The 25,782-nt window shown below is 46.7% G+C and overlaps 11 protein-coding genes across 11 annotated transcripts; 4 read left to right on the forward strand and 7 right to left on the reverse strand.

The window, feature by feature from the left end:
* Positions 1-196: 196 nt before the first annotated feature.
* On the reverse strand, positions 197-1,380 carry N7469_000851 (NAD(P)-dependent alcohol dehydrogenase; the record flags this gene model as incomplete). The annotated part of the gene is made up of 3 exons (XM_056639771.1): positions 197-1,123; positions 1,179-1,301; positions 1,366-1,380. 3 exons carry the CDS (start codon positions 1,378-1,380, stop codon positions 197-199), a joined length of 1,065 nt encoding a protein of 354 aa, XP_056505528.1.
* Positions 1,381-2,080: 700 nt separating this feature from the next.
* On the reverse strand, positions 2,081-4,132 carry N7469_000852 (uncharacterized protein; the record flags this gene model as incomplete). Its single annotated transcript, XM_056639772.1, has 4 exons — positions 2,081-2,416; positions 2,464-3,696; positions 3,732-3,835; positions 3,892-4,132. 4 exons carry the CDS (start codon positions 4,130-4,132, stop codon positions 2,081-2,083), a joined length of 1,914 nt encoding a protein of 637 aa, XP_056505529.1.
* A 601-nt stretch (positions 4,133-4,733) lies between these two features.
* On the reverse strand, positions 4,734-7,397 carry N7469_000853 (fungal specific transcription factor domain-containing protein; the record flags this gene model as incomplete). Its single annotated transcript, XM_056639773.1, has 5 exons — positions 4,734-6,109; positions 6,158-6,832; positions 6,952-7,040; positions 7,192-7,279; positions 7,322-7,397. 5 exons carry the CDS (start codon positions 7,395-7,397, stop codon positions 4,734-4,736), a joined length of 2,304 nt encoding a protein of 767 aa, XP_056505530.1.
* A 709-nt stretch (positions 7,398-8,106) lies between these two features.
* N7469_000854 (sugar porter family MFS transporter) lies at positions 8,107-10,134 on the forward strand (the record flags this gene model as incomplete). Its single annotated transcript, XM_056639774.1, has 6 exons — positions 8,107-8,343; positions 8,418-8,580; positions 8,634-8,787; positions 8,842-9,316; positions 9,384-9,698; positions 9,751-10,134. 6 exons carry the CDS (start codon positions 8,107-8,109, stop codon positions 10,132-10,134), a joined length of 1,728 nt encoding a protein of 575 aa, XP_056505531.1.
* An 852-nt stretch (positions 10,135-10,986) lies between these two features.
* On the forward strand, positions 10,987-11,238 carry N7469_000855 (uncharacterized protein; the record flags this gene model as incomplete). Its single annotated transcript, XM_056639775.1, has 1 exon — positions 10,987-11,238. The coding sequence occupies one exon, from the start codon at positions 10,987-10,989 to the stop codon at positions 11,236-11,238; it is 252 nt and encodes an 83-aa protein (XP_056505532.1).
* An 805-nt stretch (positions 11,239-12,043) lies between these two features.
* Positions 12,044-13,523, forward strand: N7469_000856 (uncharacterized protein; the record flags this gene model as incomplete). The annotated part of the gene is made up of 2 exons (XM_056639776.1): positions 12,044-12,046; positions 12,111-13,523. 2 exons carry the CDS (start codon positions 12,044-12,046, stop codon positions 13,521-13,523), a joined length of 1,416 nt encoding a protein of 471 aa, XP_056505533.1.
* A 348-nt stretch (positions 13,524-13,871) lies between these two features.
* Positions 13,872-15,093, reverse strand: N7469_000857 (ATP phosphoribosyltransferase; the record flags this gene model as incomplete). Its single annotated transcript, XM_056639777.1, has 4 exons — positions 13,872-14,245; positions 14,382-14,871; positions 14,982-15,021; positions 15,077-15,093. The coding sequence occupies 4 exons, from the start codon at positions 15,091-15,093 to the stop codon at positions 13,872-13,874; spliced, it is 921 nt and encodes a 306-aa protein (XP_056505534.1).
* A 675-nt stretch (positions 15,094-15,768) lies between these two features.
* On the forward strand, positions 15,769-16,396 carry N7469_000858 (40S ribosomal protein eS28; the record flags this gene model as incomplete). Its single annotated transcript, XM_056639778.1, has 3 exons — positions 15,769-15,829; positions 15,998-16,081; positions 16,335-16,396. 3 exons carry the CDS (start codon positions 15,769-15,771, stop codon positions 16,394-16,396), a joined length of 207 nt encoding a protein of 68 aa, XP_056505535.1.
* Positions 16,397-17,587: 1,191 nt separating this feature from the next.
* Positions 17,588-21,103, reverse strand: msh3 (mismatch repair protein MSH3; the record flags this gene model as incomplete). Its single annotated transcript, XM_056639779.1, has 4 exons — positions 17,588-19,072; positions 19,134-20,227; positions 20,310-20,740; positions 20,865-21,103. The coding sequence occupies 4 exons, from the start codon at positions 21,101-21,103 to the stop codon at positions 17,588-17,590; spliced, it is 3,249 nt and encodes a 1,082-aa protein (XP_056505536.1).
* Positions 21,104-21,691: 588 nt separating this feature from the next.
* Positions 21,692-23,439, reverse strand: N7469_000860 (uncharacterized protein; the record flags this gene model as incomplete). Its single annotated transcript, XM_056639780.1, has 2 exons — positions 21,692-22,089; positions 22,194-23,439. The coding sequence occupies 2 exons, from the start codon at positions 23,437-23,439 to the stop codon at positions 21,692-21,694; spliced, it is 1,644 nt and encodes a 547-aa protein (XP_056505537.1).
* A 624-nt stretch (positions 23,440-24,063) lies between these two features.
* Positions 24,064-25,323, reverse strand: N7469_000861 (Rab geranylgeranyltransferase subunit beta BET2; the record flags this gene model as incomplete). Its single annotated transcript, XM_056639781.1, has 5 exons — positions 24,064-24,106; positions 24,160-24,287; positions 24,345-24,796; positions 24,867-25,152; positions 25,216-25,323. The coding sequence occupies 5 exons, from the start codon at positions 25,321-25,323 to the stop codon at positions 24,064-24,066; spliced, it is 1,017 nt and encodes a 338-aa protein (XP_056505538.1).
* Between the last annotated feature and the right edge of the window lie 459 nt (positions 25,324-25,782).

A 25,782-nucleotide genomic window follows, 5' to 3' on the forward strand; every position in this document is an offset into this window, starting at 1 on the left:
TAATTGGGCCCGATTAATGCCCTAAGATCCTTTTGTAGTAGTTTTGTTTGAATTCTATTTACGACCCGACGATATACAAGTTATTTCTGTAGTAAAAACCTTTCTATTTCATCGAATTCCTCTATATGCGCCAATCCCGCAAATATATCTCGATTTGCTCATTGGAAATACTTTCGGCCCTCTTTTCTCTGAAATACTACTCCTTTGGCCCTTCAATTAGAACCTTTATGCCCTTTCCAGCCTTAGCCTGCTGAAAAGCCCGCTCGGCATCCTCAAACCTCACGACATCTGTAATCAAATCGCGGGCTTTGACTTGTTGAGTGGCAATAAGCTGAACAGCAAGCTTATAATCACCACTAGAATACCGAAAGCTACCCTTAATGTTCAATTCTTTCGTGCAGGCGGTCGTGATAGGGAAATTAACTTCATCACGGCCCATGCCTCCTTGGACGTAAGTACCACCTGGGCGAAGAACGTGAATGCCGGAATTGATCGATGCTTCCACTCCAGACGCGTCGATAACAATATCTGCACCCGTTCCGAGCTTGTTTTCCATCTGTAGACGCGCAGCGTTTTCTGCAGCCGAGTTGGTGTCGGGTAGAAAGGTTGACGTCGCCTCAAATTGTCCGGCAACTTCCAACCTGGCAGGCTGAATGTCGACAGCGATAATCTTTTTGGCTCCAAATGCCTTTGCAACGGCGCAGCAGAGCAGTCCAACCGGTCCAGCACCGTAAATGACAATTGATTTACCAGGCGATACGGCTGCCTGCCGCACAAGATGGACTGCAACACTGAGTGGCTCAACGAGTGCACCCTCCTCCAGACTCATACTATCTGGCAGCCGATAACATAAGTCTTCGGGAAGACGATAATACTTGGTGAGGGTGCCATCATAGGGAGGAGTAGCGGCAAATGCCATTGCAGGGCAAAGATTGTATTTTCCAATCTTGCACATATCGCATCGACGGCATGGCTCCCCAGGCTCCATGGCCACCCGATCACCCACTTTTAGTGTCATAACATTACTACCTACTCGCTCGACGGTTCCAGAGGACTCATGTCCGAGAATCATGGGCTGTTCGACTTTGAACGGCCCGATTTTGCCACATTTCCAATAGTGTACCTGCAATTAAATTAGAATAGGATTTATCTAGATCAAAAAAAAATGGACTACTCACGTCGCTTCCACAGATTCCAGTGAATTGCACTCTAACCAAAACATCGTTGGGATCTTGCAACTCAGGAATTGGTCTATCTTCAAATTCCAATTTTTGGATGTCCTTGAGGACGAATGACAAGTTCTGCGAGCTTGATATTAATAGCTGCAAATTTTAAAGGAAGAGAGGGCAAATCGAATTGACGCACCTCGGATTTCCGCATTGACAGATTTATTCAATATTGGCGCTGTCTTTTTGAAAGATAGAAAACAGGCTAGCAGAGAACTTGCTGAAGTTGAAATCAAACGTAAGAATATTTGAAGTTGCTATATAATATAAGCCTCGTCTTTAAATAAGATAAGAAGTGATATCCAATTTTGTACCTCAGCTGTCTCTCCGTTGAGATTCACGGAGTTTTCGCCGTTCTCGCCGGCCTGCGACTCCATCTTTTTGATATGGTCAACTCCACACCTTCGGTTGATCGGAGTTTACCTTGGAACACGGACTGTCGAACGGTTTTGAAATGACTTCCGGGTAGCTAGGCTTCTCGCAAAATATCCAGAGACTCTTGGAGGTCTTCGTCATCTAATTTTTTTGGCGAGGTCTAATACAAAGGGATGGAACATTCTTCGAAGCTTTGAATGAACACTTAGAATATCTGGCCTTCATGATGAAAATGGTGAATGGGGAAATATTAAAGACAAAGAAATTATGGTAAGTGATAGAGTCAGTGTTGATGCTGGATTTGTCTATTGAATAGAAAACTGCCATTCAATCAGCCAATCTCTATAGTGAAAGTTCGCTTTATTCGGGCCTGATAAATGTTGCATCAAGAGCCTGAGTTTGATGGTTTGCTCCTCTTCCTTCTATTAAGGCGCCGATCTACTGGTTGCTACCACGAATCCCTGCTAAATCAAAATTCCTCAACCCACAGGGCTATCCTTCGTGGAGACCTTCTTCGTCCACCGCCAATCATCGTTTCCTTTCTTTTTAATGTTTTTACTGCCCACGAACACATTGTAACTCCCAGCATTTTCAAAGAAAACATCCATCTGTTCCAGCCTTCGACCAGCTGTTTCTGGATAGAAGAGAACGATGAATGGGATTACGAAGAAGTTTAGACCGGCGAGGAGCAAGAGAGTGCCATAGCCAATAGCCTGGAATAAGAAAGGCGTGATCATTGTCACGACGCCATTCCCGATAGACCAGCCAACGACAGACCATGCACCTCCTTTGGCACGCACGGTGAGTGGGAAAATCTATCTCAGGTGAGTATCGTATCTCAGAGACCAAAAATCAATCATACCTCAGTTGGATAAAGCCAAGGCGTAGTCAGCCACGTAGCGCCGAATGTAGCAGTATAAAAAAAAGTCATGGCTGCAACGCCGGCTCCAAATTTCCTCTGATTTAGTCCACCTTCCTGTGCGTACATATCTAGAATTCCGGCAACAAGAAGAGTGAGCCCCATCACGGTAGCACCCCAGACCATTGTTTCTGCTAGAGTTAGCAATGAAATCATGAACAGGTCGTCTATATACTTACGTCGGCGACCATAGCGATCTAGTGTAATCACTGCAAAGAAGACTGAGAACATATAACTGATATTGTTAAACCCAGCCAATAGTTTGGATAAATTGTCGTCAAAGCCTGCGGTGGAAAACAAGTCGACTGCGTAGACAGTGACCACTCCAATACCGACAAGCTCTTGCATGATTTGCAGCCATACAGCAAGGACTACCCTCCATCGCAAAGATCTTGTATATGCATCATGTGGGAAAATCATGGAGAGGTACTGGTTCGCTGAGGATACTTTCAGTTCGTGTTGTACAGTCTGCATGATCTCTTCTGCTTCAGGTTCGATATCCCCGGTTCTGATGGTCTGTAAGATATCTCGTGCCTGCTGACAGCGTCCCATCTTCATTAGCCAACGAGGCGATTCGGGGAAGAAATTGATGCCAACTCCGATCACAAAGATAAAAACCAGTTGAAGGGCAAGTGGTGTGCGCCAAGCCATGGCCTCGTTCGAGTTCAAAGAGGCAAAGTATTCTATCCAGTAGGCCAATGCCAAGCCACCGATATTCTGGAGAGCGTTTAGAACAGATAAAAAAGCCAGCGTGCTTAGTGTAATATTGTTGACAAAAGTCTTACCATAACGAATTCGAGGGCCAGAAATGCTCCTCGAGCAGAATGACTGCTGACCTCCGCTGACCAGACTGGAATGACACAATCGATCGCACCGACCCCAATACCAGCTAGATTCAATTGTTACATTATTTTCGAAAGCCAAAGTCCATCCCAAACCCATCGACTCACCGATCACACGTCCAAAGCACATCCAAGTAATATTGTAAGCGGATGTCTGAAGTACGGCGCCGAGCGCAGCCCAGAGGCAGCCAAAGACGATTGATTTGATGCGTCCACATCGATCTGCCAAACATCCTGCCATGAGCGATCCAATAATGGTGCCACCGTAATAGACAGCCACGATACCACCCTCAGCAGCCGTGTTTCGAGAGCTTCCTTGCATTAATGAGATAGACTGTTTATTTTATTTTAAAGAGATAATGGAAAGACCTTACCCGCGAGAGGATAAATTCCCATAAGCTTTTGGTAGTCTGGGTTGAGATTGACCATGGACATCACACCTTGGTCATATCCATAGAAGCAAATGGCGATACCTTCAGAACAAGTTAGTGAAAATTGTCCGGGGCAACTAGATCAAGGTGTCTGGTACCAGCAAACAAGTTGATCGTCTTGCACATCGTCGAAGGATTTTTGCATTTCAACATTCTGGATTGGCTGTACCCTCCAGGGATCCAATTCTCAAACCGCCATGTCTCTGGATAGATTGCGTGGGAAATCTCATTATCTGGAGTCGTATCTGCGTAGGATTTCGATTTTTCCGTTTTATTAAACGAGACTTCCTGGGTTGCATCTGAGATTTCCTCAATGTGATCCGCTACCGAATCTGCCATCATTCATAGCATAGATAGTGTGTGCTTTGCAATGTGTGTAACATGCAATTGACTCGTGCAGATTGTAATTCAGAGACGATTAATGGGGACCTAGAAATGATGAATGATACTTTAATAAAATCAACTAATAAGGAAGTATAGGGAGACTTACGTCGTTTCTCCATCCTTCTCCACTAAACACAATTCCCCAAGAGCTCAGGATTGTAGAAATCACGTGGGCATTTCGGCGTTATCCCCGTTCTCTCCACATCAGTCGCGGTCCACATGAAAATGGGTACAACTCGATTTACCACCAGATGAAGTCGTACTGGACAGGTTTTTTTTTTTTTGAAACAATTTTGTGCAGTACTGTTTGAATCACTCAGTACCGACTTAGGTAGCTTTAATGGAAGGAAGTTCCACCAATGGAAAGTTCCCATTTGAATATGGGGTTGATTGTCGCCATTTTGAATATCACACGCCCTCAACCTCAGAAAACCAGGTCTTCGATGGCTCCCACAATGCTTTCATCTAGTCAGAATGAACTACGAAAGCTTACTATAATCCTCTCCTTATTACAATGTTTTGGTAATATACAAAGACCAGAAACCCACTAACCCGATCACATACCCCTTACATCCCTGATGATTTCCTCTAAGACTTTCCTATATCGCGACATATCCGGGGCTTCTGATGCCCAAAATTCGAACTGTTCTAAGACTTTTGCAAACTTTCCCGCAATAGGCACAGGCAAATCCCTGGTGTGCATATCAACGGGTTTCGGGCCCCAAAGCACCTCTGCTCCACCGGGGATCCACGCCGCATTCCCACTCTTGACTACAGCCAGAAGAGTGAGTGATGCACACATGATACTTCGCAGATCAAACCACAAGCCATGATGCCGATGGCCTACCGAGCGAACATCCAAGGTTTTCAGGTTGCACTCTATACCAGAGACAACCATAGAGCGAAGGAAAGCCAGATCTTCTTTGTCTATCGACGAAGCAGAGCCAACACTAGGTTGCGTGCTGGGGAAACCGATGTTGTCAGAGTTGGTACGTGGAGATTCAGTTGAGGGAAATGAATTTGGAAAGGAGTCGTATTGACCGTTGGGAACGTATTGATCAGTCGCCGTTTGCTGGTAGTATGAACGATGGTTCAATTCTGGTGGGAGGAGGCTGACTCCCACGTGTACCACATAATAAAGGAACGGTTGATACAGCCAGGTTTGCATCTCAAGAAGTCTGTTATCAACTGCCCAGCTAAGCTCGCGCGAGACATGATTGCCTTTATTCCCACTCTGGGAATTAAGATGCGGAGCCCGAATAACAGAAGTGGTTTCAAAATGTTGCATTGCGGGAGGAAGATGCGCCGACCATGATGAAACTTGGACCTCAAACTCCTGGGCGATACGAATAAAGGGTTTTATCTTAATCCAGGTCGAACGATCTCGACAGAAGAAAGAGTTGATGATGCGATTGCCGATCCGTCGTAGAGCAATTTCTGTGAGATAGTAATACCAACTTTCTTCCTCATTGTATAGGTGCTTCGCCTGTTGCTTCGGTCCATGGCTGTCAGGTGTATCAGAATAGGAATTGAAAGTGTCCAAGGGAGCTAAGACTCTGTCACTATGACCAGACGAGTCTGCGAAAACCGGAAGTGATGTTGTAGCCTCGCCTTCATTTGTGGCTTCGGGAGACGGAGGAGAAGGGAAAAGGTTAGGATAGTCGCCTAAGCTGAGTTCGGATTGTGGAAATGGGAGTTCTACGCGGAACTCGCACTCAGACTTGAAGCATGACCAATACAGACTTTGCTCGAGCCTTTTGATCTTTCGGTGCTCGGCACTCAAGATTCCGGATGGTTCTTTCAGCAGCCCTGTATGACCTTCTCCGATACCGTAGGTCGTCTTTAGATGCAGCTGGAGGAGGGTTGAGGCGTGAAAGAAGTATTGCCATGCCAAAACCGGTCGCAGAGTGTACATAAGGAAAACTTCAAGACCTTATATTAATAAATCTGGTAGTCTAGAACCTTCAAAGTATGACTTACCTCCAGCAAAAAAGTGACACTGTGCTCCTATCATTGTGGGCTTCAACAGGCCCAGGCGACGACAGGCCAGAGCAAAGTACGACTCGCCTTGGTGCAGCTCTTGGGCGTGTATGTCGAGAGAGCGCACTGATGGCGATTCTTTTTCAAGATTCGCTTGTGGTAAGGCAGTCTGCTGTGCAATCGCTGTATCAAATGGCCTCGCTATACTTCCCAGCGCGCATGCAAGAAGTACAAGACATGAGAGTCCATCCCAACCAACACCATGTTCCGCACACTTGCGTCCGTGTTTGACGAGAGACTCCACATCAAGAATAGGATTCTTCGTATGTATATTTTGGAGAAATCTGTCAATTATGGACGGTATTCGCTCGTCATCAAGAGCCAGTAGCCCTCGGGATCGTATGAAGTCATCAACTGGAGCAACATTCGAGCTCTCCCCGGCTGAGGGCTCAGTATTTTCCCTTGGTTGAAAAAGACCGCCGATTAATGCCTCACGAGGGTATTTCTCTTGGAATATCGGCCATTCCAAAATAGTATCCGCGCTCATTAGATGAGGTGGAATTTGGAGAAAGTCCCTCGAGGGCTCCAACACATTAGAGCTCTGCGTCGCTTGACCAGTGTCCCGGGATGCAACGTGTAAATGTGCATGGGAGCTTTCCGATTCGTGGGTTTCATCTATTAAGAATGCTTCATATTAGCTAGGAGTTTAGTTAGGCGGCATTTATTTTCCTTTTCTTTGGAGCTTGCGTTTTCTGATAGGTCAGTCTGTCGTTATTGCAGATGTCTGCTCTTACCTCTACGATAAAAAGATCGCTTCAGTCCGTCAATGTCTCCCTGGAGCTGATCAAGCCTATCTAGAATGGTCTGAGTGGCAGTTCCCAGTCTGAAGTAACTTTCGTCAGTTTGAAAACAATTCCGGTCAAATATCAAGGGACTATTCACGTCAGATCACCTGCAACTTTATCGGGATATTCGCATGTAGAACCGTTGAAGTCGCAAAGAGAACAACAAGGTCTTTTTTTATCACATTTAACTTTTCGTGTTCGACAAGGACGGCAGGCTGGTTGGCGTTGCTAAATGCCCAAGAGATATCAGTCTCTGTCCGCAAAATGCAGGAAATAGCTGTTGATCATAAACTTTCATGCCAATGAGGTGGACACATACGCGGGCGAGATGATGAGCTCCATTCCGTTTCCGCTTCTTCGCCGTCTGTTCTCCTGGGCCGCTGCTGCTTGGGCATGGCGATGGGTCTCTTTGATTGATTGCCGAATCAAGAGAAGGAGTTGTGGCCATATCAATCACAATTTAGAAAGAATAGTCTATCAAAAAGTATGGCGTATAACACCGTGAAACATCTCGAGAAGGGAGGGCGTTTGCTTCGGTCGAATTCGCCGTGAGATGCGGCTTGGCACTCGGGGAGTTCGGCGAAACTCGCCGCGTGTGGCGATCGTTCAAAATTACAAAATTACAAAGTTTACAAGAATTACAAATATGACAAGAGTTAAAATGTATAGATTGCGATGTACAAACGAATCAGTATCATTCAATGTTTACTTTGTCACACTTCAACCATGTCTTCGTGTTTCCGCTATCTACTATATCCGGCATAGCTTTTTCGGAAATAATCTGCTTCAATACGAGGTGGATACTCTGCCAACCCCATGGGGTTTATTGATGTAGAATCATGTCGTCGGGGTTGAAATTACGGAGAAATTTTCTCATAGGCTGTCATCTCCAGTCTGCAATGGCCAAAAAAGCCGCGCTGTGTTTAAAAGACGACTTACCCCCCTCGCTGTTGGTCTCTATTTCATGAATTTGCCCAAATTTGTTCAGTGAACATTGAATTCGCACCAAGTCCGCACGCCGCAATCCATTTACTTTCAGCCTTTGATTTATTATCCTTAATATACTGTTGAAGGGAGCTGTTGAAAGCATAACCCGTGCCTACAATGGCTTACGACGGCCCCTTATCCAAGTACAACGTCGCCGGCAGGCTATACAAACAATCTCTGCTCAATTCTATCATCCTGGTAGCTGGCACTTCGATTTTCTTCTTTGGCTACGATCAAGGTTTGATGGGTGGTGTGAATACTAATCGAAGCTATGCCGAGTTAATGCAATTTGGATATTATGATGATCAATCGGGAAATGTTATTGTCACGAAACCTTTGCTTCAAGGAAGCCTTGTAAGAATCTCCCGCCTGCTTCAAATTCGCAAGTTATGTAGTCATTGGGATCTTCCAAATTGACACATCCCTAGGTTGCGGTTTACTATCTACCAGGTACTTTGTTTGGCTGCTTCTTTGGCGGTTGGCTGGGCGATCGCCATGGCCGCATCCCTACAATTGGTGTGGGAGCGATCTGGTCAGTGATTGGCGCATGCTTGCAATGTTCGGCTCAAAATGCAAACTGGATGTATTGTGGTTCGTCATAATGACCTGAATCTATCAGTGAATGAGCTGACAACCAGTTACAGCTCGTGTCTTTAATGGCATAGGGACTGGTATTTTGAACGCCATCACTCCAGTTTGGGTGACTGAAACAGTAGGACATACTTCACGAGGTCAATTCATCGCTTTAGAGTTCACGCTCAATATCTTCGGAGTTGTAGTTGCATATTGGCTCGAATTGTGAGTAGTATCTACAATTATCCATCCTCGCAACAGGCCTGACCAGACATCTAGTGGAACCTCAAAGTACTTTGATCCGCTATCATCATTTATCTGGAGGTTTCCTGTTGCCTTTCAAATTGTGCCCCTCATCATGTTATCTCTTGTCATCTGGTTCATGCCCGAGTCTCCTCGATGGCTCGTTAAAGTCGGGCGTGATCAGGAGGCCCGCTACATCCTCGAACGTTTGCGAGGCGCAGATGACGAACATGATGGACTAGCGGGATGTGAATTCCAAGATATTATCAATATCAACAATATGGAAAAAGACACTTCCAAACAGCAGGGCTATTTTCAAATGTTTTTTGGCATTGGATCCGGCAAACTCCACACAGCTCGTCGCGTACAGCTCGTGATTTGGCTACAGATCTTACAGGAATGGATTGGGATTGCAGGTATCACCATTTATGGTCCGACCATTTTCCAGCTTGCTGGAATCTCTCTCAAGGACCGCCTTTGGGTGACTGGCCTTAATAATATTACATACATGGTGAGCTCACTCCCTTTCGGCCAACCGGTACTGGAATGAATACAGTCGGCTGATTGACCCAACATAGTTTGCGACATTGATCTGCGTCTTCACAGTGGACCGCATCGGTCGACGCTGGACACTGTATTGGGGTGCAATTGGACAGGGTATTTGCATGTTCATTGCAGGAGGTCTTGCCCGAGCTACCATCGAAGCCAGTCCTGGTTCTCGTAGTGGTGTCGGGGCTGCAGCGACGGTCTTTGTTTTCCTCTACACTATGATCTTCGGTGCAACCTGGTTAACAGTTCCATGGCTTTACCCTGCCGAGATTTTCCCTCTTCAAGTTCGTGCTCGCGGTAACGCGTGGGGAGTAGTGGGGTGGTCGATCGGTAATGGTTGGACAGTGAGTTTTCTTGCTATCAGGACAATCCATGGATTTTATTAACATGATATAGGTACTTCTTCTTCCTACAATATTCAAACGGCTCAATGAAAAGACTTTGTATATCTTTGGCGGGGTTAACTTCTTGAGTATCCTCATCGTGTGGGCACTTTACCCCGAGTCTAATCAGAGGACATTGGAAGAAATGGACCTGGTCTTTGCCAGCGATAAGATCTGGAACTGGGAAGCCGAGAAGACATTTGCTCGACTCAAAGCAGAGCACCCGGAGTTGACACAGGCAGAGAAAAGCGTGAGTGATAGCGTTGAGGCGGAGAAGGGAGCTTTGCAGCCTCTGGGGGATGTCTCTACTTTGGAGGATGGTCACTCTTTTGGGAGTCTCAAAGTGCCCAAGCCAAAGGCCGGTGCATGCGAAGAGACTTGCGTTGAGCACGTATAGGGTCATACCTCATAAGATCCCACAGACTGCCAAGATACGTCTCAATATATCAAGGTTGATGGAAGTTACAGTGTTTTAAGTAGACATGGCTATTGGGCACATCTATGGACGGAGATCTCAAGCTTCACACTTTGAAGTGATTGACAACGCTTACTCAAGGAATAAGCAAGCGACCAATGAAAATGTTCAACCAATTGCGCTCATCAGTAAAACGGATATTTACCCAAAATTAGATTCTACAGAGTGAACTGTTAAACAAGCTCCTGCCCCTGGACAAACATTCGACATTTATAGAAGGCGTAAAATTGAGAATCCAGTCACATTTCGATTTTACACTAAGATTTCCTTGCATCTCATCATTTACTAATACATTCAACTCACGACGTCTGAACTTCAGTCTAAGGACATCATATTCTCGAATTATGCCAGTGGCAACCAAACCTTCATCATTCCCCTGACTTTGATGGTTATAAACGACGCCAAGGGCATCATAACAAGAATCGGATATGGTGACGGTGTCTGGGAATTGAGAGTGGACCTGCTCAGTCCGGCAAAGGAATTTGCGACGTAAATCTGCCACCCTTAGTCTACGTCAAGGACCAATTGGAGGGTCTGCAAACAATGTCTTCCCTGCCAATCCTTTTACTATCCGCTCCAGGTCTCAGGGAGGCGAGTTTCCTGACGGTGCGAGAGCAAGGAAGCTCTGGAGCTCATTTTGCTTGCCGTTGTAACCAGAATAGCCGATGTTGATGTCGAAATTGAGTGGCCTCCGGCTATGCTTGAAAAAATCACGAAGAGGAAAGGCTCTACAAAGGTTGTAGCGTCCTATCATAGCTGGACTGTTGAAGAGGCATGGACATTGACGACTATTTCCGATGGCGAGTGGGAGGCTCAGGTGAGGAGAACTTGGCCAGGGTACAGTCTGAAGATGTCCCACGCATCGAGGAATGGGCGCGACGTACCGGGTCCAGCTTCGCTGCAGAGAAGACTGAGCTCATTCACATCATTAGGGAAAGGCGAGTACATCTCCAAGGACATGTCACTTCTAATGGAAACGATATCGAGCCCATCATCTACAGCCAAGCTGCTGGGAGTGGTATTTGACCAGGAACTTCGCTGGAAGAGTATATTCAGCAAATCATTAAACGCGCCACCAAGACAAATCTCGTATTGAGCGGGCTATGATATCTACGCCCAGGGCAGATGCGACAGCTTTACCAAATACGTGTCGCATCCATAGTAGACTACGCATCGACAGTCTGGTACGATGACCATTTCGATATCCAAGGCTGCAAAGACCTTGCAAGTAGCTGGAAATGGATTGGGCCAGGATTAGTATCTGACTGCAACAGCCTGAGGATTTGACTAGAATTCAAAGATTCTCCAGTCCACGCAGGATAATCAGATCGCGAGATATAATTGGAGTTTTTGCCAGATATATGATAAAAGAAAAGCTAGTATTTAACATCAGTTCTAGTAGTATCAACTTCTAATCAGAGGAATCTTTAAACAAGTTTTTATCAAGGATACTATTGCTATTGCATCTTCCTGCGTGGCCTGTGATGTATCAACTCTCCACGACCTTTTCTTCGCCCAAGTCATCTTCTAAGTTTGATTTACATTTTTTAACTCATTGCCTGATTCCTGTGCTCTACAATCATCAAGAGGTTAAAGGGATTTAATTTCGCTGATGCATCCTTTCGTTTGGGGACAGTATGTACTATGTATGCGGTCGTTACTTGACGGTGAGCCTTGATTCTCCACTGATCATCGCGCACTCCCACTTTCATCCAACTTCAACTTCATATCAGATCTGCCACGCCACGTTCATTCACTTACGATCTCGCAGCCACTCGAGTATCGGCTTTAAGAGAACTCTATAAGTTCACGTGAAATGATAATTTAAAAGATGGTACAGTTCCAACTCACGAGCATGAGGCCTACAAACCCGCCCCCCCTAACCATGGACCCTATAGACAAAACCGACCTTGGAGACACTCCCCAAGGAGCTTCTCATCCAAATTCTACAGAGACTTCCAGATCTGGAGCATGTCCAGAAACTGATCCTCTCATCATCGTCATGTTACGAAGCATACAGAATCTCCCAGTACAGTATTCTACATACGCACGTTGAGAAACTCTTCTCATCTCCATACAATCTACGCGAGGCTCTTCTCGTTATTCGATCCCGAGAATTGAGCTTTTGTTCCCATAAAGAAGAAGCACTCGCTCTTCTCGATGCCTGGAGACGCAGGGAAGAAATCAAACAGCTCACTCTCCGCTCGGCGGCTGAGAAATTCGCCCTGGAACAACCTGTCAATCTAGAAGAGACCATTGATTTGATTCATTTGCATAAGCAACTTCGATTCTTTCTGGACGATTATCCAACCGCTATCTCCCAACCACCATGGTTAGAAAGACAACAGTGGGAAATTGACATTCGGCCACATATCCAAATGTCACCCGTGGAGCAAGTTCGATTTCTCAGAGCCTTGTGTCGCCTTTACATACTGAAGAATCTTTTCGGTCCTATCGACAGAGACTCAGAGACATCTCTTGATGAAGAGCTGAAACTTGGATTTGGCCCTGATCATTCTGTATATTCCGAGGGTTTCCATACGTTTATGGATGCGTATCGGTGTTTCTACGGGATTTTTCCACATTGGGAACATCAAGAGATGGGCTGTGTAAATCGGTACCTTCGGGACAGACTGGACCCCATCTATGAATCCATTTACAATGATTTTGACAAAATAGTCGAGTCCGGAGTCGACGAGACATTAGCCGAGAATGTTGGTCAAAACGAGATTCAAATACCCTTGTCAGCCAGGTCATTCCTTTTGAACGGGTGCTTTTCAAGGAATGCGTCATCTTCGGTCTCTCCTTGGCGACTTTTCGAGCAAAGACGACAACTGACATCGTTCATGATATCCTGGGGGCCGGATCTTGCTTATGAGCTTATTAAAGCCCCGCGTGAGCGCCGTTGGGCTCTGGTTTGGAATCGCTTGCCAATCGGATCCCATCCTAATTACCCTACTCCTCACGAGCTGTTCCCTGGGCGAGAAATTCCTGTGATTACACCAGTGGAGAAGATTCCTCATATTTACCCTGCGGATCAACACGAGCGACGGAGTGACTTTAGGCAGTTTTGGTCTACTCTACCTGCCACAGAGCAGCCTTCTGCGGGATGGAAAGCCTTGTGCCTGGGCCAAGAAGATTTGGGGTTATCCTATGAATGGGCTATGCTTTCAATCGACTTGAATCAAGTTGAGAGGGACAATTGGGGATGGGGGTATGCGTTGTGGGATGAGCAGCGATTGAAGGAATGGGAGTTTCCAAGGCTTGAAGCTCAGAACCAGCCAGCCCAGCTTCTTCTAATGGCTCCGTGAAGCGGTGGATAATTGTATGTTCCTCTTAGCTTCTTAATAGGAGGACTTCTTATGGGAAAAGCGCAGAATACCACCAGCAATATGAACATAAAGAGAACATTCCATGATTTTAAACTCGCTGTACAACCCAATGCTTCTATATACGACATTTTGATTTGCCCGCGTCCCCAAAAACAACGTAAATATTCTGGCAAAAACAAGCCCAATCATGAAATAAATAAAACGAAAACCCCATGAACAAATAACTATCCGATAAAGCAAAAAGCAAACAAAAGAAGAGGCCTTACTGTGCAGGCCTAGAAAGATCATAAAAGATCATAACCTCACGTTTGGCATTAAATAATCGCTCTAATCGGTTCGCGAATTCGCGATATTCAAGACAAGAATATCAGTTGCGCCAACCTTGATCAGCTCGTCCATGACAGTTGCAATGCGCTTCTTCTCCACCATCGAAGAAACAGCCACCCACTCCGGCTCTTCAAGGGCAGTGATAGTTGGCGCACGCTTGCCGGGGGTAATTTTTGATGCGGTTGCCAGTTTGGAGCGAGGAATGTTGTACTGGCACAGGACGAATCGCTGAGCGGTGATAACACCACGAATACGCGAGGTGATGAGGTTCAAGAGGTCTGTATTGGAGTTGCGGGACTTGACGAGGACAGCAGTGCTCTCGACGACGGTGTCGATGGCCTTGAGGCCGGCGGCCTTCATGGTTTCGCCAGATTCTAACAGGATTAGCAGGTGCGTGAAAACATAACAGCAGGGCAAAACAAATCGACGATTAAAACAATCATGAACTCAACCAAAGGCGATTCAAGACGTTCATGGCGATATCATTGTATGGGTTACGAGGAAACGTACCGACAAGATCGACAATACCATCGGCAACACCAAGCGCACAAGCAGCCTCAACACTACCGCCAACGTACTTGATCTTAGTGCTCAGCTTCTCACCAGGCGCGACACCCTCCAACTTGGCGAAAAAGGCCTCAGAGAGCGCAGTGAAGCTAGTCACGACATTGCGACCAACCAACTGGGACGCCTCATTAATGTCACCCTTCTGGGGGACCTGGACCTGCAGCTTGCAGCCACCGAATCCAAGGTCAAGAATCTCTTCGACGCCAGAAACTTCACCAGCGGGCAGGGTAGCATCGTGTTCGGCGACCTGATCGCGGCCGGTGATACCGATATCAACACGGCCCTCACCGACGAAGGTGGGGATGTCGGCGGCAGGCAGGAAGATCAGGGCAATTGGGAGGTTCTTGACGAGAGCGATATCGAGACGGGTTTCACGGCGGAATTGGACATCAGCACCGGAGAGAAGGTCAAGGGTTGCTTGTTGGAGACGGCCCTCTGATAGTCGTTAGTAATTGACTTCGCGGGTTTGACAAAGGACTGCGAAAGGGTGTGATGCGAGCAGTCTTCTTTTATTTTATTAGTTCTGAAGTGGAATTGAGGAACTGACTCTTTTGGGACAGCGAAGAGAAGTCTTCCTTCGAGGCTAGATCAATTGTTAGATGGGAGTATAATATAGCTTCTTTGTTCGAGTGACTCACTGGTTGACGAGATCCATTGCGGCGGAGTGCGGGGTGAGAATTATTCGTTAATATCGTAGAGGGTAGTGGGCAGAATATGGGGAAATCAGAAGATAGAGGAGTAATGGGAAACAATCACTAAATAGAAAGCGAGTCTCTCCGGATTAATGTGCAATTGAGGCTGTTGGAGTGAAGAAAAGAGAGCTCGTTGCGGGCAGAAATTGGAGGGGCAGCCGATGCCGATGCCGGGCCCGGTGAGCCAGTGAAGAGACGGGGCTATCCACGTGTAGATTGAATCAGTATACGTTTATGCAAATATGCAGATTACAGAGAGTATACTAACATACAGTATGAGTATAACATTCGATACTCATTACTATAGCTTATTATTTCATCTTAATCGTATATTATAATTGAAAATTGCAGTCGCAACTAGTCGCAACTAAATTGTATAGTTAGGAATATTCTGCCTGACAATACAGGCGGTCAGTTATTCAGGCAATAAGGTGTCATTCCTGAGTCAGTAATGATGACTCATCTATGCTGACTCATTCATCTTCTAAGTAACTTTCTGCCTGACGGGTCAGGTGTCCGCAGCCCTGAGCCCTCGCGTAATTTGCAACCCACACAAGGCAAAATCATCTTCAACCTCCAACTTCCGTCCACCCCGAAAACTCACCAACCTCGTTCGAGCTCACCACATCCCCTCCAAAATGGATTCCGCAAAGCAGCCCGTCAAGCTCGTCAAGGTGACCCGTGTTCTCGGCCGCACCGGTACGTCTATCCTCTAGATGCTTCAAATAGCAATCTTAAAACTTGTTCCGCACAAATTCGATCTCCCCGCCGGGCTATTGCTACCCCCGTACCGACCGAAAAACACACTTGAACATATCGAATCGCGGAGTTTTCACAAGCAGAGATGGCTAATATTTGTTCGATTAGGCTCCCGTGGTGGTGTCACCCAGGTCCGCGTCGAGTTCATGGACGACACTTCCCGTTCCATCATCCGTAACGTCAAGGGTCCAGGTATGCGATTTCGATTACAATCCGGTGCTGTAGTGTTCGCAATCTCGAAATTTTCTGGAAGAGGAGGAACCGCAATTTAATTGTGAATGAAAATATCGACATCCTACAAAGATCACATTCAAGATCAACGAATCACGAATTTCATTTTTGGGTTTTCCAATCTTTCGAGGAGAAATGGAAATTTCGAGCATCTGCTTTCATGAACAGCACCACTATCCCACCAACAGCAATAATCCCGCTAACACCTCTACAGTCAAGGTTGACGACATCCTCTGCCTGCTTGAGTCCGAGCGTGAGGCCCGCCGTCTCCGTTAAAATCCCTCTTCGACAATTCACTCGCGCCATGTCTTTCGTCTCTCTTCGTCTCTCACATATCCCTCTCGTCCGGTTTCATTGATCGTTCTTCGGCCAAAACTGTGTCCCACGCTTTTTCTTTCTTGCCGTATCTCTGACTCCCCGACCCTCACCACCTCAACCGCCGCGCCGCCCACTTACTTTCGCCTCTTGTTGTCTCGAAATCGTTTCCCTGGAGGTGTCTTAGTAATGGGTGGATGGACTTTTTAAACGGACCTATTGGGCTCCGCTTCTCAAAGTTCCTGAAGTCGATCTTGGTCTCCGTACGGGAGAGAGAGATGGAGAGAAAACGAGCAGATTCAATTTTTCTTTTAAAAAAAAGACCCTGTTGATATGAGAAATGAAATGAGGTTGCGCGATTGCTGGTTTGTGGAATTGTGGGATGGTCTGTTCTGGTCTGGTCTGGTGTTTTAATACATTTCACACGTCCATTTGGCGTGTTTGCATGGGCTCAATGCGACAAACGAGGTTGTGATGTGCATTTTTCTTCTTTCGCTTTTCTACTCTAGCGATGCGAATTTAGATCGAACGCCGTGGCTCGAACCAGGTCTGGCCGACAAAAAGAACAATGGAATCCAAAACAAAAAAATTTGAAAATCCGGTTCTGTCATGTCGAGATTGTAATTGTAATGCCTGGGCTCGGCTGTATACTGTAGATGGACAAATCGCCATTACACCAACTGTAGACTTGGCTATCATCTGGTTGATTCCGTGAATGGGACAACTACGATAGTTGTCCCATTCTAGTGTATGTCACTCAACAGTATAGAGTGGCCAGCTGATAAAGTTAGAATCAACGACAACTCTGCATCAATTACCGTACTACCACCTTTTCAGGAGGGGCCTGGGTATAGATGCTATAAATGTGAAAAATATCCTTAGCCTCGCAATGTTTGTCAGAAATGACAAGTGCAATTAGTATACTATCAATATATACCGGACATCATCGTTTACATGATGTCTGTAGTAAGTTTGTTCTAGGAGAGTCTATGTTGGCGGCTGGGTGTACAACTAGGTAGTTGTAATAAAAGTAATAGTAATATTTAAAGTCATTCATGTCGACTCACTCGATGCAGCTGCCCGTAATTTTTTGATAAACACAAACACCGAGTTCGAAATAATCTACAATGCCTAAATTGAACGGCGATCAAGCTATACCAGCTCAACACTCGCCATCAATCGATCCAGTAAATCATCCTTAAAATCACCATCACCAGACCGCACAACGTGCCCAATATCCCCAACCAACGCAGCCAACCTCTTCCTCCGAATCGATTCCTCAAGCTCAGAACTCTTGCTCCTTGCCACCTCCAACAGAGATGACGGTAAATTCGCCAATCGAGCCACATTCAACCCATAACTCCGATGTGCTACACCCTCAGCAACCTCATACAAGAAAGTAATCTCCTCATCACCCTCAGTCCCAGACTCCGTAAATCGCATATGCACATTCCGCAACTCCTTCCCAGGAAACGACCGTGCCATCCGCGAGAGATGCTGATAATGCGTAATGAATAGTGTCAATGACCGAATTGACCGGACCATATGATCCAGTACAGCCTGTGCAATAGCGACACCATCATGCGTGGACGTGCCGCGGCCAAGTTCGTCTAATATGACCAGGGAACGCGGTGTGGCTTGTTTCAGGATATCTGCTGTTTCGGAGAGTTCGACCATGAACGTTGATTCGCCGGCTAACATGTTATCAAAGGCGCCCATGCGTGTAAATACCGCGTCTAGAAGGCCGAGTTTTGCAGATTCTGCGGGTACATAGGAGCCTATTTGGCCCATGATTGCGATGAGGGCTACTTGTCGGACGTAGCTGGATTTACCGCCCATGTTGGGTCCCGTCACGAGGAGTGCGCGTGTGCCTTCGCTCTCGAGGTTGGTGTCATTTGGTACATATGTATCCGTCAATATGCGTTCGACCATTGGGTGACGACCTTGTTCGACATGCAGGCAGGGTTCGTCAGTGTATTCTGGTTTCACGTAGCCTGGTTGTTGAGCTATGGTTGCGAGGGAGAGGAGACAGTCCAGTGTGGCGAGAGATTGGACACAGTCTCGGAATGATTGGTATTGTGTAGCAATTTCGGCGAGAAGAGCTGTAAAGGCTTTGTCACAGGCTGTGGCGAGTGCTTCCTTGTGCTGGTCACGCTGGCGAATCATTTGAATAACTGCCGGTGTGTGGAAACGAGAGACCTTCTTTGTACCACTAACTTTCACCCACGATGCTGGAATCTTCCGAATAGCCAGCGAATTGTTTTCGATCTCGATGAGATATTCGATTCCTGCAACCGTGGCGTACTCAATTTTCTTGCGGCCTATTTGTTCTTCGGCCACGGCGAGATGTTCTTGGAGATCATGCTCAATGCTGGCAATACCGCATTTTTGATCACTGATGTCCTCGGTTTCCTCTTCCTCGCGAAAGAAGGCATATTTATCGTCATTTCGTGCAGCATGCATATTGATCTTCTCCAGGAAGCGAGTCACATCCTCGCCAATGGTAGGGAGAGAGGCAATTGCGTCACTGATAAGAGAGGAGGTAAAGCCGGTGTCAGCTGGCTTCTTGATGTCTGCGAACTCCATTGCAATTGTCTGCATAGTCTGCAGAACAGTAAGAAGTTCGGGACGGGTGCACTATACTGGGTTAGAGCTAGAGCCAACGATTTATCTTCGCAAGAGATGTTATATCGCTCACCTTGCCATAGTAGATCCGAATCAAACTCTTTTCTAGATCACTCTTGATTTTACTCAACAATCTCCTTATTCGTTCCACGGAAGCAGCTCGAGCAGAGTCTGTCAATTCTTGCACGGCATTCGTTCGTTCCTCTAGCCGACTTTTGTCCAACAAAGGTCGACCGACCCAGTTACGAAGAAGCCGCTGTCCAAACCGAGTTTGTGTCCGATCTAAAGTCCAGAACAAACTGCCCCGTGACGAATGATCATTCTGGTTTTGGTATATTTCCAGGCTGACCAGGGTATTTCCATTCAACAACATGTGTGAACGGGCCGAAAATGGCTGGAAATACTTGGTCAAATCAAACACATGCTCTAAGCCGTACTCTGTCATATGCTCAATCATCGAAGAAAGACAAATTGTAACATTTTCCGGCAAACCAAGGACGTTCTGGAGCAACTTAGCAGCTTGGACATCTTCTTCTGTCCCTGTAGCTTTCATTTTCCCTGCATAAAAGCTAGAGACATGACTATGAGCCTCCGCAGCTGCAGTCTTCTTTTTCGCCATCCGCTCAAGTCGAACTGCATCGCCAAAGACATTCATCTTACTCCCGGATAAATGCCTAACAAGCTTTTCACTAGCCTTAGACATCTCGCCCACAATTAATATCTCACAGGGAGCAATATGCAAAAGTCGGGTTTCAATCTCACTGCGCATGAAACCGTCCTCGAAGTCATCGTAGATCACATCTCCCGTGTTCGGCTGCACAGCGACAATACCAACCTGCACCCGCTCATCATTGCCCCATCCTTTCGCATTGGTCTCCGTGATACATAGCATGTACCCCGTAGCCGGCGACGCACCACCAGCTGCGGGTGCAGGGCCTTGCAATCCCTCGGTATCATCGATATATGTACCCTTTGTGTAGAGATTGGTCAACTTGCGAACGAAAGGTGCATTGCGATTATCACCCGCAGCCTTGAGCGCGGCTGTTTCAATCTGTCTCACAACGCCAACTTTGTGGCCCGCCGTAATGAGTCGTTTGACGTGAACATGCAATCGGTGCACGGGGATGCTCGCTGAAGCAAATCGGTCGATGTGAGCTTCACTTGGATCTAGAGAATAAGTTTAGTAAAATTACAGGTCAGAATACACAAGTCCATGACGAAAAGAGGAAAAAAAAAACATCCCACTTACGTTCATCGAATCGGAACTTTCCTGGTATGCACACAATACCTAGTTCCTTCGCTGCAGTTCTCGCATCCTCTCCGAAAAACCGAAACTTGTACCCGACTTCAACGACCAACACTGTATCCATATGACTACGCTTTATCTCAATGACCTGCTTCTCCATAGGCGTAAGTTTGCTACCGCCCTTCTTGCTTGCTTTGCCCTTTGTTGGTGGTGGTGCGGGTTCATCCTCTTCGTCGCCTTCTTCTGCTTCTCCTCCGACGGGAGCATCGCTTGAAGCCGTACGACCAATTCCAATGAGGCAATCTGCTCCACCTAGTTTGCGGACGAATTTCTGATGCAGTTTCTCCTTTTCTTTCTTCCGTTGTACATCTTCTGAATCGATATCGTCGTTCGTGGGCGCAGAGCTCTGGAACTTGAAGATTTCGGTTCGTTGGCTGCTTATTTCGGAAGTATGGGATGGTTTTGGTGGAAGTATGTCTTTAGAAACTGGAATAGTCCCTTCTTTTTCCTCATTATCGTCTTTTTGTTTCGCTGATCCGTTGGATGTGACTCTGGCACGCTTGGAGGGGGGGCGCCACAATGTCGTCGTCTTCATCATCTTCCTCACAGAGGGTTCCTACTGGTTTCTCTTCCACTGCAGATGCTTCTCGTTTCTTGGTCCTCTTTTCCTGAGTCGAACTGGCATTGTCTGAGGGTCTTTGTGGAGAGGACTTTCCACCAAAGAAACTGGAGATTGTTGGCTGCTTCCGCTTCAGAGATGGCGAAGGAGCCGATGATTGCGAGGAATGGGGCGCCATTCTTTCGTATCACCCCACTCGATGGAGATAATCGAGAATATATGATTCAAAAGCCCAGATGGCCGGCCATACGTGAACGCAAGCTGCAAGCCCCAGTTGACTCCGCAGTCGCCGAGCTCGACGCGTTCACGCGTTAATGAGTTGATGACTAATCTGAGACTATAACTAACTTTAACTAACTTAACGTCGGACTACAACTTCAACTTTTCAATGCTCGAGCGTAAAGAAGTACTCTCTAAACCAGTGTGTTTTGATTATTGGCAGATATTGGTTGCACACAGAAGAGTATTGATATTAGAACTAATCACGGTACATACATAATTTACTGCATTCGCAGTGAAAAAATACACTTTAGCAAACCCAATCTCCAGACTCCTATCACTCGCTAAAAGTCAGAATCAGGTTTCTTGAAAAAAAAAAAGAAATGAAGAAGAAGACAGGAAGGAGAAGGAAGAGGAGAAAAGAAGAAAAAGAGAAAACAAAAAAACTTCGATTCCAAGACAACTCGTCTTGAGTTGATTTGCTGGGCCTTGTCTGATGCGTGACAATCTAGCGTCATCGACGACCCATTCAAATCCAGCACTCGATCTAATCGGTGCCACCGGCCAAATATAGACCAGAAAGTTCTTGTTGGTCCCTTTCAGAGATGGTTGCTTCAGATGATTGTGCTCGTGGAATGTTCCAGCCAGCGCCGGCCACGGTGAAATCTTCATACGAAGGGTCTTCAAGGAGACTAATTCCCATCCTCGAGCTTGGTGCAAACAATGGGTTGCAACGGTTCCCACACTTGACATCGTCATCTTCTTCGTGCTCGGCGAAAAAGAAGTCTGATTGATAATTATGCTGGTTCATGCCACTTCGCTTGGCCAGAGGAGAATTCCAGCCGCTGAAATGTAACTCCCCATTTTGGTGCAGTATGGGCTCGATGTTTTCCTTTCCGGGTACAGTTTGGTCGTCATATCTTCGCCCGGCATTCTTTGAGATGTCTGTTCTGTGGTCCAAGATCAGTCTTGCCGGGTAAGAGTATCCTGTGCTGGATGAATTCTCGCATGCTGCTGATCCCTAAAGGACTCTTTTTCGTGTTGCTCACAGTCTGCGAGAATAGAGAAGTCGTCCCGAGGTCGTTTTGCAAAAGCCCGAACAGTCAAGTCATAGTCCGGATCTTCCTCAGCATAGGGTCGCTGCATGCCGTTCAATCGAGGAGAGCGACGGGGCGATCCGGCACCATCGTACTGTCCAAGATTGTAGCTGAGACTGCGAGCACCTTTCTTGCTGCCTTTTTTGATAAGGCGATTTGCATCTTTCGGACGGAGCGCGTTCTTCTTTTTGCTACGAGTTTGGCGTTCTTTTGGTATTGGAGTCTCTCCTTTCAACGGACTATCTTCGTCCACATTCCCTGAGATCACACGCTCCTTCAACAACTCGCCCTCAAGCGAAAATATCTGTTCGGTGGGCTCCACCAGGGCGGAGGTAATCTCCATGAGCTTCAAAACCGTGCTATCCTTCTTCTGGTTACGCTTGCGTCGCATCTGGTGTGTTGCAGAATCGAAAATGTCCATTCCCGGCCAAAAAACCCCCTTTAACCTGGACATTTCGTCCGATCGTTCCTTATCCTCCGAGTCACCTTCGTTCGATTTCTCGGATTGCTTATTAGATACGAAGAAAGGATCCGGCGTTTCCTCTTTTGAGCGGATTGGCTTACTAAATCGTAGTCCTGCCCGAGTCCTGGTAGGCTTGGGCGTCGCAGGTAAGGTGATGGAATACTCCTGGCCATCATCCGCTGCCCCATCGGTCAAATCTTCAGCACTCACGAACGAGGTGAAACCGCTCTTGGTAGCAAGACGCACGATTTTTGCGGTTCCGTGGATTCTGTGAGAGGATGGAGTCTGGAAATACTCGGGTGGAAGAGCTGCAGTGCTTTCTTGTTCACTTCCAGCGGTTGATTGTGGTTGCATAAGGCGCGGGTCAAGATATTCCAGGATGTCCATCAATGGGGTGGCCGGAGTGACATCGGCTGTCTTTCCTGGGTGTGGCCTTTTAGTAGGCGGTTCTTCATTAGATTCGTCGACGGTCTTGGATTGAGACTTTCGTTTCCTCTTTCGATCATTCTTGGTGTTGATACGATCAGACAGCAGGCTTTGCAGGTCATTGACACAGTACCAATCATTGTACTCTTTCAGCAGTTGAACTGCGTCCTTGTCCTGATGACCGCGGACTTGAAGCTTGAAGTTATTGGCTAGATGGGCTTTCGAGGAGACGTGGGTCAACAAATGTGAGACGTCACTGAATCGAGGCCGGCCTGGGCAAATAATGCAGTGGAGGTTGGAGGCGTCCATTGGTCTATCGGAAGGACTGGGTTGAGCCAATCCAACAGGCGGATGCAAGACCAAACTGTGGTTTCAAAATATCGAAACTCGAAGTGAGAGAACAAAATTCAAAAGAAATATGTATGAACGAATAGAAACGGACACGTCCACGTAGAGAATGTGAGGAAAGAAGTCACAACCACGCGGTGCGTTGAGTCCTTCGCTGCCTCGGAGAGTCACGAGGGAAGAGGGTTTTGATAGGAAGGTGCAAGTGAAGGCAAGCACGACCCTTCATATTGTGACTCTTCAGTGCAACGGGAAGGAGCGACCATGGCAGGACCCAAAATAGTAACATCAAAACACAACGGAACCACTATATTCGTTTGTAGGAGATCTTTTCAAGGATGAATGGTTATTCAGATAGATAACTAATCAGGCTATGCTAGATGTATGTAAATGTGCCACGATGTCTTAACAGCCTTCAGGCTATTGTGGGGGGGGTATGAAGCGGAATAAGTCAAAGTGGAGATGATCTCCTCCCACATTGTATCCCATGATCCATAGGGCAAAAGAATCATGGGTTATTAGATTGTGGGAGGGATAACTGAGAGGTCAAGTAGTTGACGCAGGGTGAGAATTTATACAAGAATCCTTTCACCGAGCGAAACACCGGGCAATCACGGATTTTGGCATACAGCTAAGGGAGGTTAGTCTGGGAAGGCGGGAGTAAAGAAGCATGCTGCTACTTACTATACCGGATCTACTTCTTGTAATCCTTCCACAACGCCCAGGAGACTGAGTCCAGCGAGGCCAAAATGTGTGTGATAAACATCGACCATATTACCAGGTCGATCAGCAAAGCCGCCAGCTTCAGGGTCCTAAATATTTTGGTCAACAAGTTGTACTTCTCGTCTGGACATGAAATATGAACTAACTTGGCATTGCAAGACATATGCAGAAAGCTTTTTACGATCAATCCAGTCTAACCGATCAATCATAGCTAAGCTTGAGCCAACCCACCAAGTATAACAGGCATCAACAAGCTTCTCCGGTCGTCCATTGAAACCGCCATTATCAACTTGACGTTCACTCAGCCAAGCACCCAGGCGGTCTTTATTCACTAGATCTAAGCGACCCGCAATAGAGAGGGCTCCGATACATGTAAATACTTGACCTGAGTGAGATTCCGTGCCAGGAGAGATACCATAGGCACCGTCGAAATTCTCACAGCTCTGGATGTAAGTGACAGCCTTGGGGACATCGACCATATCGAGAAGACCAAGCAATGAAAGTGCATTAAAAGCACCATAGAGGAACCGAGTATCGGTTTCACCCCATTGGTCGCCCATAAAAGAGCCATCGTTCTGGTTCTGTAAGCCGGCAATGACTAAAAGCGTTTAGTATAAGGAGAGAAACAATCCAAGAAAATCATCCATAGCGTAAGGAGAGAACCGTACAAGAGCCAACTTTCTCCTTTCCACCACGACCTGATTTCTCAAGTTCATCCACGGCATCAATGATGACCAGGATTTGGATTGCTGAGACAGTATAAAGCATATGAGCATCGTGACCTGGTGCAGCTCCGAAACCTCCATTTTCACTTTGACATGAGAGAACAAAGTCGATGGTTTCTTGACGGGGCAATGCCTCCGGATGGTCGAGCAAATGCAGCGCAGTCAATCCCCAGTAGACCCCGTTAAGTCGCAAGTGCTCGGTCAACCAGTATTGCAACTCATCCTTGCGCTATTTTCACCGTCAACCGATTGCCCATAGACCGGACCACCCTTATAGGAGAGTAGGACGCACAGTATCCAGGTTCTTGATATATGCCACATGTTTGAGGATGTGGAGTTCCTGGTCTGACGAGGTACCGGAGTTACCTCCAGCCCTTCCAGGGCCTTGTGCCAAAGACATAGTTATGTCTTGTAGGGTGTATGTAGCTGGAGGGGAAATAGAGGACCCTAAGGTAGTGATTGGGCGAAGTTTCAGTTAGTAGCCGCGGGAAAAACAAAAGGAAACAGCTTTCAAGGCTATTATTGTCCGAGCTTAGATCATGCTGTCATTGAGCAGAGATACACAAGCGGGGACTTGTTCAGATAATTCAGAGCCGCGGCGCTAGGCTGGAATCAACCAAGTTCAGGTTGGTCGGTTTTTTTTGGCCGCGAGGCAAATTGTGGCTTTGGGCGATTCGACGAATCGGGACGGTTTTGTGCGAGTGGTCACGTGAGGTCATGTGATTATCAACTGGGATGATCACATGAGTATATCACGTGAAATTGATTGAATGGCTTAGTCGAAGAAGTCGAGAACAATTAGTTAACATATTTGTATACAAAATGAACTGTGGAAAAGCTCACGTTAGAAACAGAAGAG

Source organism: Penicillium citrinum (assembly GCF_028827155.1).
Source record: "Penicillium citrinum strain IBT 23319 chromosome Unknown utg000001l:1.0-4955037.0:1.0-4956770.0, whole genome shotgun sequence".
NCBI lineage: Eukaryota > Fungi > Ascomycota > Eurotiomycetes > Eurotiales > Aspergillaceae > Penicillium > Penicillium citrinum.